Here is a 14,873-nt window from a genome sequence, read left to right as displayed (position 1 = left end):
ATGTTCATCTGTAAAAAGAGTTGGTTTCCTCTAAGCCTGTGCAAATATTCAGGCCTCTTGAATTCGATGTTTGATGAAGCTTTGAAATTTGAAAATGCTTAAAGATGCACCTGTGTTTAAATGGACAGGAAGAAAACTTACGGTTATGAAATGACATCTCTTGACAACTGGTACATATCAAAAGTTCCATCATTTGCAATTTTTTTTTTCTATTTGACAGCACTTTTTCAGAGATTTTTCTTATCTAATGTATTTGCTGCACTTTCTTTGTTCTTTACAAATGTGGCAGTGAGGATGCGCAATGATAACGAGGTTCTTCGTTTTTACGAAGAAAAATGTGAAGCTGAATCTCTTGACGGCTTATTTACCCTGTTATAATAAGTGTCCGCAATCAAGTAGACATATTTTATGCACTGTGAAAGAAGAAACAGCAATATTCACAACATTTGTTTTCTATCACTGACTAGCCCATTTTCTGAAGACGATTGATTCCAACTTGTGTTTTTGTTTTCCTGCTTGCACGTTGGTGATTGCTGATACGAGATACTCTTCAATTCAAGAGCTGTTCAAACAAAATATTCAACACTTATTTTTTCTTCAAGTAAGAAACCACTTTTCGCACATGCTCAGTTGTCTCACTGATATCTCAGTTCAGAATCATTGTGTACACACCAATAAAACACAAACCTATGCAAAGCTGCATGTGGAATGCGGAGTACATTTTTTGAAAATTTTTATTTCATCATAAGAACACGAGGACAGCTGCTTGTAATGCTGTTGATAACAGAATTCGCAGAGAATGTACATCCAAAGTTGAAAAAGCAAGATGCATCAGAATCAAGGCAAAGCTGCACTGACATTAGCCTTTACTTGGCTACAGCTACGGCTCGGATTGACAATCTTCTCTCTCAGACCACAGGCTACCTTGCCATAGTACACATCTGCAAAGCTGTACTTTTGGATTCACAATGCTAGCAGTTAGCTCTTATCTTTTCTTGCAAGAATTTTGGTTACAGAGTTCAGATTTGAGGTTGTGGATAATGAATAGAGCCTAAATTTTTTATTTTGCTAGTGATAGTTTTACTTCTTGAAAAAAGGACGTGAGGTAATTAATGTGCCTGTGTTCAAAATTATTTAAGATATTTAAGTGTCTGATTAAGACTGAAGATGTTAGCATTTATCTAATGCATTAGTCACTGATAAGCTATTCGATTCCCATGTACTGCGGACATAAAACAAATGACTGCATATAAAAGACTATGTTGTTTCACACTACATTCACTGTACAAATATTGTCTACACATTAACTGTCTAAACTCTACGCCAAGCCTCCACTGCAGGTTAACAAATGTTGGCTCTGTTAACAACACCTTTTGATCTTGTTCTTGCTCTGAGATCATTGCGACGATTTCATTCTTGGCAAGGCATAGAAAGCAAGGCTTTCCCCATCACCTGGTGACTAAACTATGATCGTTTAAAGTTTCTTTTTCTTTATTATAATCCATGACTGTTAATCCTGCGTTTAATTGCTGGGGAAGTATATACTCAACTTGTGCATCCACGTTGCCACTTCTAACCTTCATTTCATACCTTTGTTTCAAACAGAGGGTTAGTAAGGAACAGTAAATATGTAAAGCGTGCAGATATACAATACATAAAATGTCATTTTTGTGACTCGCAAGAATACTGCGTCCACAGTTAAGTACAACATCCATTCTTCGTGATGCCACAATTAATGCAGTGCCATGTCTAATATAATTTTTTTTTTCAACTTGGTATGTGGTGGTGTGATTTATGTACTTTCTATTAAGTGCACTCTATTGTGAGTCTCATGTAAGCACCAAAACTACCCTTTCTGTTCTTGGTCTGTTGAACATTGACAAGCTGTTGATTTTTTATGCAACTAACCTACTTTAATCTCAGATGTGTTGAATTCTAGCAGATGCCTTTCTCACTTGTAGACTTTATGTTCTTGTGCATTACTTGTAGAAGCTGTGCCTGGATGTTTCTGAGCATATGATTAACACGAACAAAGTTTCACATTCGATTATGAACACGAAAATGAAAGTAGGTATTGAAAATGGAGGTACATCCTGGTTGTCCGATGCCAACAAGTAAAACATTGTTTCCTTCTGCAAAGTTCTTTAACTTTCGACCAGACATATGACATACATCTACATGACATGTGTGTAGCGGTCGTGCCTGTAGCCAGACGTACATTTTCAACAGAAAGTGGAAACCGCAGTTTTTCTTCTCAGGTAATGAACACTTGAAAGGATGCTGTGTGTTCCAGCCTCGTTACATACCTCCCGTGTTCAAAGTGAGCGAGTTTGTCAGAGGTACATCCCATTAACCAAATAGTCTGCATCGTGCGCGAGCGCCGAGCGGCCGCCTCGACGTGCTAGCCGGTGTCGAGCCAGCCTAAGCCGACATCCGACCAGAACCAGGAGGAGGCCTGTGATGCAGAGGCCCAGTGTGAGTGCCAGGACGGCGCTGCCCGATTCCGTTTCAGCTCCGCGACCTCCTTGCTCGACTTGAGTGAAGCTGACCTGAAAAAGAGCACGGCAGAGTTCACCTACGGGGAAGCCAGCATTTCCGGAATAGACCTAAAAGTTCACCTACGGGGAAGCCAGCATTTAGACTTAAAAGTTTAAAAGTTTGACAAAAATTGATTTTTCTGGTGCAGGCAGTGCTGTCGTCGCCTTCAAAACAATGCCAGTGCCATGTTAGTACATGGGCCTATCATTCAAAAACGATGGTTTGTGCTACACAAACCTTTATTTCAATAACATTCATATGTAACTTAGTGAGGATCCTGTGTGTGCATTCAAGCATATAAAGTTAGTTTCATTTATCATCTACGGTAGTTTCAATATTGTAACTGTGGTGTCTCAGCTTGCGGCATGCTCACAGGACAAGCCATCTGTCTTAGTGGCTAAGCAGGCTGCTTGCTGGACTGGATCAAACAAGAATACAGCGTTTGTAATAGTTAACATTGCTCCACTGCCTAGTTTTTAAACAATGAGTAAGTTTCTACCCATAAGAACGCCAAGTTTTTGACCCTGTGTTTGAGACATGATCGCCTTAGTCGGTTTTACGCGAGTAAACCCAGCTATCTTGCTTACTCACTCACCTGCATGTTAGCAACCTCGTGGAGTCTGCTGTACTGAACGGGTCGTTCGTTGTGATGGTGCGGCACTTCAGATCCAGTGGCTGCCTTTGCTTGTTTTGCATTGGGCTCTGTGGGAAGAAGAGAATCGCCGTTGTTCACCGATCGGGTTTGTCATGCCATTAATGTTCCTCTCTTTTCTGGTGCAAGGGTGTTGCAAGACTCACTCTGCAGATGCTTTGTGAGGTGCTTTGAACTACTTTGATGGGGTGCCGGTGCTGGGGGTGCCACCTCGACCACAGGCTGATAGAACGTGTCTGTGCCAACGAGAAGAGTGAGTGCAAATTGAGAGTGCCAAGTTTGTCCGTTGGTACATCTGTCTGAGCAAAACAGTGCACAGACAGAGGATGGGAATGTAAGTGAACAACAGCACTTGCAGTGTTTCAACCACACTTTTCTTTTTACAGTGCCGGAAATTTGTCATGGAAGAGGGTGAACGAGTAAATAATTGAAGTTGATTAATCTAGTGGTACCATGACCAGTGCACGGAGGAATCCTGTGCATTGGTATCAATCTAATTCATGCAAAAGAAGCAGCGTGGTTAAAGGCACCCTCGATTAGCTTATAAAAAAGAGCATCTACCTCATCTGTGGCATTACTGAGGTTTGTCTTTTACATGTATTTATGATCTGGTCCATTTTAAAGCAAAAAAACTTCACTACGATAGACAACACCGCGCCTTCCTTTACGGCGCGGTTCAGGTGTCCACGGAGGTATGTGAGACGGTTACTGTGCCATTTCCTTTCCTCAAAGGCCAAACAAAACAAATGAGCCAACGGCGTTCATAGAGTTCGCAAAGACCGTTCATTTTCAGGAAAGGAAAGGCGCACAACCGGCTCCCTGGGCCACTGGAGACCTCAATCTCGCTTTTGTTTGGTATATCCTGGATTAGCTGGGCTAATCCACATTAATTTTTTTTCTCTGTGAAATTGATTTCCTGTGTTCCGCAAAATAGGCCATATGGCTGAGTTTAGATGAAGTTGCTTGGTATATCCTGGATTAGCTGGGCTAATCCACATCAATTTTTTCTCTGTGGAATTCATTTCCTGTGTTCCGCAAAGTAGGCCATATGGTTGAGTTTAGATTGAAGTCACTGCCTTTGTTGTGAACGCAGGCAACAAATATGTTCTTTCATCCAGAATGTAAAAAATGTAGCATGTTGCATTTTTCATATAAAATACAACAGATGTGGAGACCTGAAAAATCTAGTGGTATGATCAGCATTCTGTTTCTGAACACATTTTTTTTTTATTTTTGTGAAGCCTCGCTTTGCAATACTATCATTTTGGAAATACATACTAGTACAATTAGGTGCATTGCATTTCCTACATACTTTCTGTCGGTACCATTCATAGTAGAATGTGCTTTTGCATGTGTCCATAAGAAGCTGTGTTTCACGCATATTTAACTCTCAGTGCATCATGTGTTCAGTATGACGGGGCTTGCTCACAAAGTTCACTATTTCTTAAACACTAAGGTGAACCAAATTAATTTCTGGCGCTTTCAGAACAGGCTTTGAAAGGATGGCTCGTGTGCAGTTCTTCACCTGTACATGCAGTTCTTGAGATGGAAAGATAAAAATTTCCTTAATCTCCTAAAGTCTCAGGACTCGGCAGAACTCTTGCTGACTCGGACATTTTTCTCTGTATTTCACAGTCTTCAAGATTTGTCCATCAGCTACAGAAATTGACCTTTTTACTCAGGTTTAATTATTGCTTTAGTGAAATGATAAGAGAACAAATTTAAGCTGGATATGAGAAATCATAGATGCATGATTCTTATAATACCGACAGATTTAGTTTTGGTTGATGACTGCACAGCTATTTTGGGCAGTGAAGACAAAAAAAAATTTCACCCATTTTTTGTTCCATGCAGCGTACTGCACTGTGCCTAACCTGCAAAAGCAAAGGCACCTTGCATCTTGTCTGACACATAGAGATGTGTTGAGCTTCCACAGCTGAGCAGCAATTTTTAAAATGTCTCTGATCGCAAGCGAAAACCAAATTATTCTACATTCAACATCTTGATTGAACTCTCAATCTTTCACAGTGGCATTACAAAAAACATGATGCACCAGCTCACTGTATGGTTTCACTTAAGCAGCTGATGAACAGGGCATGCCTCACCATCTTCGCTTGCAGCTGGCGCGACTGGCTTTGCCGGCATGACGGGATGTGGTTTGAGCTTTGGCTGCTCCTGCAGTGAGGGCTGTGGCTCCATCTGTGAGTCGGGCTGTGATTCTTGTGGAAGGCTCTGTTGTGGGCCTGTGGCCTGGTCTGCACCCTTGCTGCTGGGTATGTCCTGCGGTCGGTTCAGGTGGCCTCCTATGCCAGGGTGCAGGTGTCGGCCGTAGGGAGCCACGGTCGGAGGGTACTGCTGCGGTCCATAGTTGTCGCCCTGGTCTACAGGAGGAGACAGTGGCCTGCACAGTATCGTGACATTGTGGCAAGGGCGAGCTGTTCATTTAATGCATATGTAAATGTATTGAGGGCCAATTGATAGAGTAAAAAGAAATTTTGAGTATCTGTCTCTTTGAAGTTACAAACCTTTCCATCGGGCACACCCAGATGCCAGAGCACCTGCTATTTGGAATTTTGCGAGCAAGTGTAGAGATCTTTCACCAGCGCTTTCATCATGCTTGTGCCAGGTTCCTTTAACAGTCCAGCAAGCAATATGGCGACGCCCAGGGGGCACTTGGAAAGGTCTGCACACCATCTATCTAGTTTCCTGATATTTTTTTTTTTATAAGAGGAGGCTTCTTCAGGGCTTCCAAATACTCACTGACATTTCAATAACACCCTTGTTTTGAAAACATTTTTGTCATTGACCCAATTTTTGACCAGGTGGTCACGTTTTGTTCATAGGCCTGCAATACACTACATAGCCCTGCTGTGTTGCACTGAAGAATAAAAAAATGTTCTGGGTATCTTTCCTGTGTAGATAGCATAGCTTTTATTGCATGAATTTTCGAAAGTGTTTTTTGAAATTTGAGCTTCCTTTCATTATTTAAACTTTGCTTCTGACAGATTCTTAACTACTGTCCTTCTAGGCATTTGAAGTACTGGAGATGAATTTTCGAAATAAGTAAATAAATAAATCTTCATGCCCACTGTGTTCAGCAGATTGCCTGCCAGCCTTGGCGCAAGTTGCTCACATAGAGGCCACGAAATTCTCAGCTCACCCACGGCCCATTTTCCAGTGACTGGGCGGGTAGTCCTGTACGGGCGACACTTGCTGCTTCTGTTGCTGCAGCTCATGCTGCAACTGCTTCAGCTGGTGCTGACGAAACTGCTGTTGCTGGAAGCGCTGTTGCTGCAGCCTCTGTTGCTGCTGCTGCTGAAGCTCTTGCTGCTGCTGTTGCTGTTGCTGCTGCTGCTGCTGCTGTTGGTACTGGTGCTGTTGGAGATTCATCCTTGGCTTCTGTGCTCTGAAGTTCTGTGGCTGCATAATGCCTGCTTAAGGAAAGCAGGGCAGTGCGGCACTAAATGAATGATGAACTCGCTTGTTTATGTTAAAGGGACATTGAGGACAAATTGAAGTTGACCTGTAGCAACCGTTTACTACATTCTGTTGAAGACGCTACTTGCTTTAGTGTAATCTCATCATCTGACATAAAAATTGCAAATGTAATGTTTAGGCTCGGGTTGTCATAATGGTCACAAGGGAATTATGTTCACTAACTACTTAGCCTTTGCCAATGTATATTCTCAAGTTCATTCACTCTAGTTTTACACATCCACTATAACTGCAGTTCATACCACAAGGATTGTTCATTATGACCTTACCATCGGCAACCATGGGGTAGAGCTGCGTGTCAGGGTCGTTAATCCAGTATCGGTAGCTCTCTGGGTAGGCCTGCCCATAGTCGTAGTACTTGGCCTGTTCCGGCGTGAAGGGTTCTTCGTACGGGTCCCTGTATTCAGGTCGCAGGTGGTTGCGGCCACTTTCGTCACCCCACCGAAGCCTGTTGTTGTGGGGCAGCGGTGGGAAACTGTTGTGGCCGCCCAGCATGGGCTTGGGCATCCTTCCTGCAATCAGCGAGACAAAGCATTACAAAACAGAAACTTGGCCAAGTTGGCGAATAAAATTTTGGAACATTTCACCAGCGTAAAGGACGGAGACATTGAAGAGGAATACACTGGACAACTGCTAGACTGACGTAACAGAAAGATTCAGACATGAAAGACAGAAAACAGGAGCCTGGTGAACTGGAAAAGACTGATTAAAGCAGAAAGGTCGGCAAAGCCTTATCTTGTTTTTCTCCAACATGGTGCTAAGGGGCACAGTAAGTGGTGCGGCAAACCAGAAGGTACATTTTGCAATTTAAAGGGAGACTCCGGGGGTTTTTCGAACATTTAGACATATGGTCACATCACATTCCTTAGAGTCCCTCACTCCGCCTCAACAATCCGTTTTTCAAAATAGCAAGCAGAACTATTTGAAAACACTGAAAGCAGCAAACTGAAACCATAGCTCAGTCCAGGGATAGGGGCGATGCCTTGCATGAATCAGTGATACGTTACAAACATTAATAGAAAAACAACACTTGATGCGTGTTAAATGGCTGAAGTAGCGACTGATAATCACGACTCCTTTCGTAAAATGCCCGTAAGGACCAAGTACAAGCCTCAAAATTTTGCTAGTGAAGCAAAGGACAGCCATTAACGTGCGGATTATGTTTGTAACATTGCAAATGCAGTTTTGTCTGTATAAATAATCTTAAATGAGGCCACAGAAATGGCAACCTTTAAAATCGGTTTGCATAGGAATGAAATGTCACACGGCTGCCAAATTTGGTGGAAGTGATCAGGAACAAGACAAAACCCTGGAGTATAATTTTCATTAGAATGTGTTACCCTCAAAGAGCCGCCCTTTAATCACAAAGTTTTGTTTTGGCAGAAAAAAAAAAAAAATGTTATCAGAGTTTCTATGCAAGTTTTTGAGTGAGTTCATGCAAAAGATTAAATCAGCTGTTTGACTGGAAGAACTAGATATCTTTCGTAAAAGTAAAGGTGTAAATGCACGCACATATCTAGTGAAGCTTCATGCCACCACACACAAAATGTAGTGGAAGATTTTTAATTTAGGAGGGTAGAAATCTTTTTTTTCACTCCTCCTGTGCATACACTTGTGCTTACAGGACGTCATGGTGTGAGCTACCTGTCAAAATAAGTACACTTATATTGCCAGTACTGAAGTATCTTACCATATGAGGAATTTATTAATTGTGATTGCACATCTGGTGTCACGAACATATCTTTTAGCAGGTGTGTTTGACAGCATATTAAAGAAAACTGACGAGAACCACTGGACTGCACAAATTTGGAACTTCATTTTTACAACCCTGCAGGTCTTTGAGAAAATCAGTTATCAAGACACTTAATAATTTTCACATTTTGCAGTTTATGGCAATCTTTCTCTAAGAACTGAAGGCCTGCATCAATTTCCTTTCCTTTAACTGGTTGCTTGAGTTCAATTTGGTTTATTTAAATATAACAAGTTTAATCCAAATCAGTGAAGCTAGTGCATATAGTGCATCCTACACAGAACGCTCCATTTTTGTGTCTTTGCTGTGAGTTTTGTACTGCACCAACCTCCAACGTCCACTGCCGAGCTATGTCGGGGGCTGTCGTCGGTCAGGGAGGGTTGTGGAGAGTTTGCTGGAGGCAACCTATCTTGCTGTTGCTGCTCGCTGTCTACTGCAGTCGTGCTGCCTGCCTTAGCATGTTCGGCTGTCGTTGGCAAAGTGGTCGTTGGTGTGTTCTTAGCAGCACTGCTGGCCTCGGGTATCTCTGTTACAAAAACACAGAACCCTTGCTGTTAGCTGACCTGTAACAGTAAGCATATGCCACAAAAAGGAAACAGTAACACTTGTAAACTTGGGCATCTTTTTCAATGCGAAGTATGTGTGATGTGTGGCAAAACACATGAGCTTTATATATGGGCACTGTAATTATTATTTGTTTTATCCTTTTTTTACATCATTAACTATATAAATGAGGTTTTCTGAAGTTTACAATAAGGCACTATTGTATTATCAATGGTGCATAGTATCATGAATGGCACACATTTGGTTTAATTGACCATGTTGGGCATTAACCTGGAACGTGAATGATGGTGACCTACTGTGGTAAGGAAATAAATTGTGTTCCGGTAAGATTTTATCATTATAGTGCGAAAATGGGTTTTAGTCGCCCTCAAGCTGTGTTATTGATATATGAGTCTGTGCCTCTTTCATGGTAATGTCAAAGATAGATGGGCTACACAATGAGCAAAAAGTGAAGTTGTCTTAAGAGGTGGAATAAGCTCTTATCGAGCTCTTGAGCTTCGGCTGAAACTTACTAGCTCCAGGGCACTTGAGATCTTCAGCCTCGTCGCTACCATCCACGCACTGCGGAATGCCATCGCAGACGTTGTAGACGGCAATGCATTCACTAGAATTCTGGCAGCGGAACTGGTAGTGTTGACAGCGGTGGGCTGCACAGTAGATTCACAGTCACATTATTATTAGGGGTGTGCATATATCCGAAATTTCAATACAAATTGAATATGTTTGTTCATTTTGAAATCAAAAGATCGATATTTGAGAGTTTTCGAATATTCTAAAATTTTCGAGTAATCGGCAGCATCAAATACTGCAGCGACTTTAATAAATTGGACCGTGGCAAAACCAAACTATCTGGACAAATTATCCGAAGAGTGAGTATAAAATGTCTGCCAGTATACAGTCAGACATCCTGTTCACTTTCTTCTCTGTCATTTATTGCACGGACCGGTCACATTCGGGCACTGCTAGACTTGGACCTCGTGCGGAATTTCAAAAGTGGGCTTTTCCCACATGATGAGACCAAGATAGCCAACCACCCGCTTCGAATAATCAGAACGCGAAAGTGCACATGTTTTTGTGTGATCCATAGTGTGTTACATGCTTAATGCCCACACCCACGGCACTCATACTGTCACCTTCGCAACTTTCGGCGTGAGCTCCGCAATCTCTTTTGTTGCCTGTGATATGCGGGAAAGCCCACTTGAGGAATTTCCAGTGGGGTCCCGAAGTGGAGCAGAGTCGAGATGCCACCGGCTGAGCTAGCTATCTTGTAAAAGTCTCGCCTGTTGTTGTGTGGTGCATAGTAACCCGAGCACTGCTAACGAGCGGGTAACAGCAGGTGTAACGATAGGCCAAAAGATGGCCTCGCTGCGTAGTTTCGGTTTGAGTTTTGCCTACAGCCCATGGCAACGGTGGTTATCAGCCGCACATTACCCAGCCATCCGAACCCATATGCGCGCCACTTTCAAGCACCGACTGGCGTGTCATTGCTTATTAATGCGATAGCATTAGAAGCCTGGGCCAAAATGCGTCGTCGGTCCTAAAATTCACCCATTAATCTGGGCGGAAGTGATGTCACTATATTGGAGCATTTCTATTGGCTGGAGGGAAAGACGTCACTTCTGGTGATGGCATATATACAGCTGCTAATGCTATCACATCGCTAACACGTAATGAAATTAGGTGTTCCTGTAGATTTTTTTTTCTTTTTTGAAGCAGTCACCCCATTCTGACGCCAGTGCGCATTCCTCTCGCTTATGTCCGCGTTGTTTCTTCCATAATACTGAAACTGCGCGCTCCTCACGGGCTTTTCGGAGTTTGTGCAATGGAGCCTCCTCGCAATCTCTCAATATGCTTCACCGCATTTTCCCATATGCGGCAGGTTTTTTTTTTTCTTTGGGGGAATGGGAAGGGGCATTTCATAACTCGACCTTTGGATAATTCAGACATTTCTTTCCTTACCCTTGAAGTTCAAATTAATGAGGTTTTACTACCCGTCATGTTATTTTCAGTATGTTCATGGATTTCATTTTGGTACTCATTTTGCATGACCACATTACTGGTTGCGTACTGCTACTGTCATGCTGTCTAATCAAGCAGTATACATAAAAATGTAATGTTTTTTTTAATCGTGCTGAGTCAGTCTTGTTTTGTTTACTTTTATTGCAAAGGCCATACATTATTTTGAAAAAAATTAGGACAGCAACATTTGCTTACCTTTTTTTGAAGTTTTTTTGCCATACTGAACAGACATTCGATATTCAATTCAATATTTAAAGAAATTTTTTCCTCATATCCATATTCAATTTGTATTCAAAAATTTCAATATTCACACACCATAATTATTACGTTAGCTATTAATGAAAGCATGTTCTTGTAATATGCTTGTCAGCGATAAGGTATCAGATTATGCAATCATGACATGTTCCTGGCACAGTATGAGCTATTTGCATGGCTACATAAGCAGGTAAAATACCTATACTAGGGTTTTTATATATTCCATCATTTTTACTTATTCTTAGGGTGAATATATTGCATTGAAAAGGTAAATGAAGTGTGTATAAAGATAAACAGGAAAGGAAAGGCAAAGAGGTCAAGTAGAGGAAGATTTCAGTTGGCTACAGAAAGTAGCAAAGTAATGTCTGAAACGTGAATATGAAAAAAATATATACGTATCATAGTGTCCTAGCATGTGTAAGAAGAGAAAGAACAAACTGCAACATCGTGCTGCACTGTGAATTTAAACTGTGCACAACAAATTTAGACAGATTAGAACCTTTAGTTGTTGGCTATGGAGGAGAAATGAAATATGGCTCCAATCTTGTGACTCTTATGAGAATTTTCCTGTCCGGGGTAGAGTCATATCTTCTGTATCTTCTGTGTGGAATGGAACAGCTCTTAGCTGGTGAGCTGAGGTATTGAAGCGAAAAGCTTCACTACGCCAGCTTTTCGAGCCATCAGCGGGGCCGCATGTTTGACCTTGAATGTAGCTAGAGGTCAAACCATGAGCATAACTGGTGGTAGTCGGGTTTGACACATGACGTCAGCTACAGCAGTGACACCAGCGGCTGTTACACCAACTATCTCGACTTTGACCTTGACCTTTCGTCAAGCGGGAAAGCATCTGCTGGCATCGCATGCGCAGGTCATGAAAGTGGGTTCTGCATAAAACGCCGGTGCACTTTGATGCGTTCAGCCTAACGCTAGGTGTGTTCGATGCAACGCCTGTGTGGAGACTGCCAGTTGCTCGACCGCAAACGTAGCCAGGGAGATGCAGCTTTTCGCTTTCGACCAGCGTTAACCAGAACTAAACCACCACAAATTTTTTCTTTTGTGTGCTCAGTAAGTTACTTGTTTGCCATTGGTTGCATGACCCTTACTGTCTGATGATTCTTCTTGGTCGCCTTCGGCTTGACCCCCACTGGCCTGATGTGGGCTGCTTGGGGTTGTGGCCAGTTTGGGCGCCTGCGTGACAGCCGAGGGCTCTCTCGCAGGTCCAGCATTGGCGAGGGGGTGGGGCTGGCGCAGTTGTGTCAGTTCTTGCTCATGATGGGAGCCGGGCCAGGCTGGGGCCTCGGTGTTGCGCGCGGGCAGCGTCAGCACAGACACAGTGTAGAATGCGTGGGCCGTGAACAGACACAGGAAGTGGGAGGGCGGGCCACAGTCGAACAGGTAGCAGCTTCCCTTTCCCTGCATTTGAGAAATGGCCGGAAAGGTGTTGCTCTAGCTCCCCATTTAAGTGTTTCGCTAGTGAATTTATAACAAAGCCTTTGGAGAGTTTATACAGTTTCACTGAGTTTGCATCGCCCATCACTTAGCAGTTAAGCTGTAAATCTGTGTTATAAGGCTAGTGATTGTGTGCTTACATATATGCACGTAGATCTTTTACAAACTACGCAATAAACGCACCCCGTTTTGGTTGCCTGTCTTTTTTTTTTTCAGAACTTTGTGAAATGGAACGTTGCCAGCTGCCATATCCTACACACAGGGCAAAAAAAATACATTAGCTCTGGCCAGTTGGCGCATGTTGAATTTGAAAAAAGCCAGTCTGTGTTTAGCACCTCTGTCTTGTGTATGCATCTGTGTATCCACTGGTACCTCCTTTTTCAAGTTCAAATCCTACATGTTCACCTAATTTATTGCAGATATCAAAAATGCATGTTACAGCCATTCTACCGTCAAACACTTCCTGATATAATCATTATTGCTATACTATCATTTTTCTCTGCAAATTTGAGAAGTTGTTTGACTAATGCCACTTGTATGCGCTTGCATACGAAAAAAATTGGTCCTGCATTCGATTGGTTTCATGAATTCCTTGAACTCAAAATTGGTGTCAAACAACCTTGAACGTTTGGCTGCATCATTTTTGTAGCAGTGCATTGGAACTATAGCCGCAATATAGAAACAGAAATGGCAAACTGTAATGAGCCTGTGCTGACTTTATGATTTAATTTAAACTTCAATTTTGTTCATCTATAGTCCACTGTAGGCAGAATTTGCTCTCTTCTGGACCTTCACAAGTATGGTTTCATTTTCTGAAGCCACGTGTACACATTCTCAACTGAATGGTATATAATGAGATGTCATACAGTCTTATCTCCATCAGAGATACATTGCACTAGATATACATATGCGTTTTTTGCTTCAACAAAAAAAATCTAAAAGTAAATGAACCTCAGCATTGAAATCACGCAGATGCTTTAGCATGTGTATTAGTTTGATTAAGTCTGATAATATATTTTATCACTTTTGCTTGCCACTTAAAAATATATGACAGGTGTACCATTGATGAGCGCCTCCATTGCAACCTGTATAAAATTTTTTTGTTGCTCACTGTGAACGAAATAGCGGTGCAGAGGAGTGATTTGGCGAGCTCGTGAGTTACACCATCCAGCATCGTCATTTCTACTATGCATGCACTGCACACAAAATGACCATATAAGTATCTCTAAATTTCTCCACTGATATATATGTGTGTGTATATATACAGCTGGCAATGGCTTCCGGTGCGTTGAGCAAAGGAAACCTACGCTCTCACGTCACGTCAGTGTGCGTACCTTTTCTTCGAACACGGCTACATTGCAGCTGGTGGTCTCCCAGCACCAGAGCAGGCAGTCGCGGTTGGAGCTCAGTTCGGTTTCGTTCAGGTAGCGCGCTCCCATACGCCGGGAGTCCTCGGTGCGAATGATGCGGTTCTCGTTCACCTGGAAGTTCTCCAGCGCGTCCCGCGCTGCTGCCGAGATTGGTCCCGCGAGCGAAGGTGACGGGTTGGGACGCTTCTTGAGCGTGCGACCGCCGCTGGGCACAGCCGCAGCCGCGGCTTGTAAGGGTGGCTTCGCCGCGGTAGCGGTAGGTCTCGCCGTGAAGCCCTCCTGCGCGATCGCAATCGGCAGTGCTGCTAGGAGGAATGTCGCAAGTGCGAGTCCAGCGGCGTTGCGGAAAGCCCGACGCATCTTATCGCCTTTTAAACGCTCCCGTGTATCAGCCTCTGAAGTTTAACCTGAGCCCGGTTTTCTGCGCATTGTACGATGTTACGCCGCGCTTTCGCCGAAGACCGACATCTTGTTTTTTTTTTATTTGCGTGTATGTATGTGTGTTTGCTGCTCGGAACCCATAACGAAGCTGTGCGCATGCGTTCCTAATCGTAAGCGCCCGCTGCTTATAAATTAAGATATTCTATATTATGACACCTCATTTTGCTCGTTATGCAGCAGCATGTTCGAACCAAATTCCATTTATTCACGGAGCCATCCTTCAGCGCGCGCATCCCAAAGTTTCGCTTTCGGTTCTGGTCCATCCCAAAACTAGATAGTACATAGTTCATTACTCCCAACTTAACTGACAATAACGTAGTGTAATCTTTTAGATTGTAAG

General features: G+C 42.8%; 1 protein-coding gene across 2 annotated transcripts; it reads right to left on the bottom strand.

Moving 5' to 3' along the window:
• Nucleotides 1-716: 716 nt before the first annotated feature.
• LOC144133339 (uncharacterized) lies at nucleotides 717-14,586 on the bottom strand. Of its 2 annotated transcripts, none has more exons than XM_077666348.1 (10): nucleotides 14,057-14,586; nucleotides 12,377-12,686; nucleotides 9,512-9,646; nucleotides 8,764-8,961; nucleotides 6,955-7,197; nucleotides 6,351-6,621; nucleotides 5,296-5,591; nucleotides 3,337-3,426; nucleotides 3,134-3,240; nucleotides 717-2,549 (listed from the first exon to the last, which is right to left on the bottom strand). In XM_077666348.1, exons 1-10 carry the CDS (start codon nucleotides 14,450-14,452, stop codon nucleotides 2,334-2,336), a joined length of 2,262 nt encoding a protein of 753 aa, XP_077522474.1. In that variant the 5' UTR covers nucleotides 14,453-14,586; the 3' UTR covers nucleotides 717-2,333. The 2 variants fall into 2 exon arrangements, with proteins under 2 accessions (XP_077522474.1, XP_077522473.1); XM_077666347.1 differs by having other exon boundaries at nucleotides 12,371-12,686; nucleotides 14,057-14,561.
• Between the last annotated feature and the right edge of the window lie 287 nt (nucleotides 14,587-14,873).

Source organism: Amblyomma americanum, chromosome 5 (genome assembly GCF_052857255.1).
Source record: "Amblyomma americanum isolate KBUSLIRL-KWMA chromosome 5, ASM5285725v1, whole genome shotgun sequence".
Taxonomy (NCBI): Eukaryota; Metazoa; Arthropoda; class Arachnida; order Ixodida; family Ixodidae; genus Amblyomma; species Amblyomma americanum.
Note: the sequence above shows the minus strand (reverse complement) of the source record. Positions and strands in the feature narration are given on the sequence as shown.

Excerpts from the sequence above, each read along its gene's own strand:
- LOC144133339 (XM_077666347.1), bottom strand. The coding sequence starts at position 14,452 with ATGCGTCGGGCTTTCCGCAACGCCGCTGGACTCGCACTTGCGACATTC. Across the intron at positions 6,622-6,954 it reads CTACCCCATGGTTGCCGATG|GCATTATGCAGCCACAGAAC; the intron begins GTAAGGTCATAA and ends TTCCTTAAGCAG. Across the intron at positions 3,427-5,295 it reads GCCAGCTGCAAGCGAAGATG|ACACGTTCTATCAGCCTGTG; the intron begins GTGAGGCATGCC and ends TCGTTGGCACAG.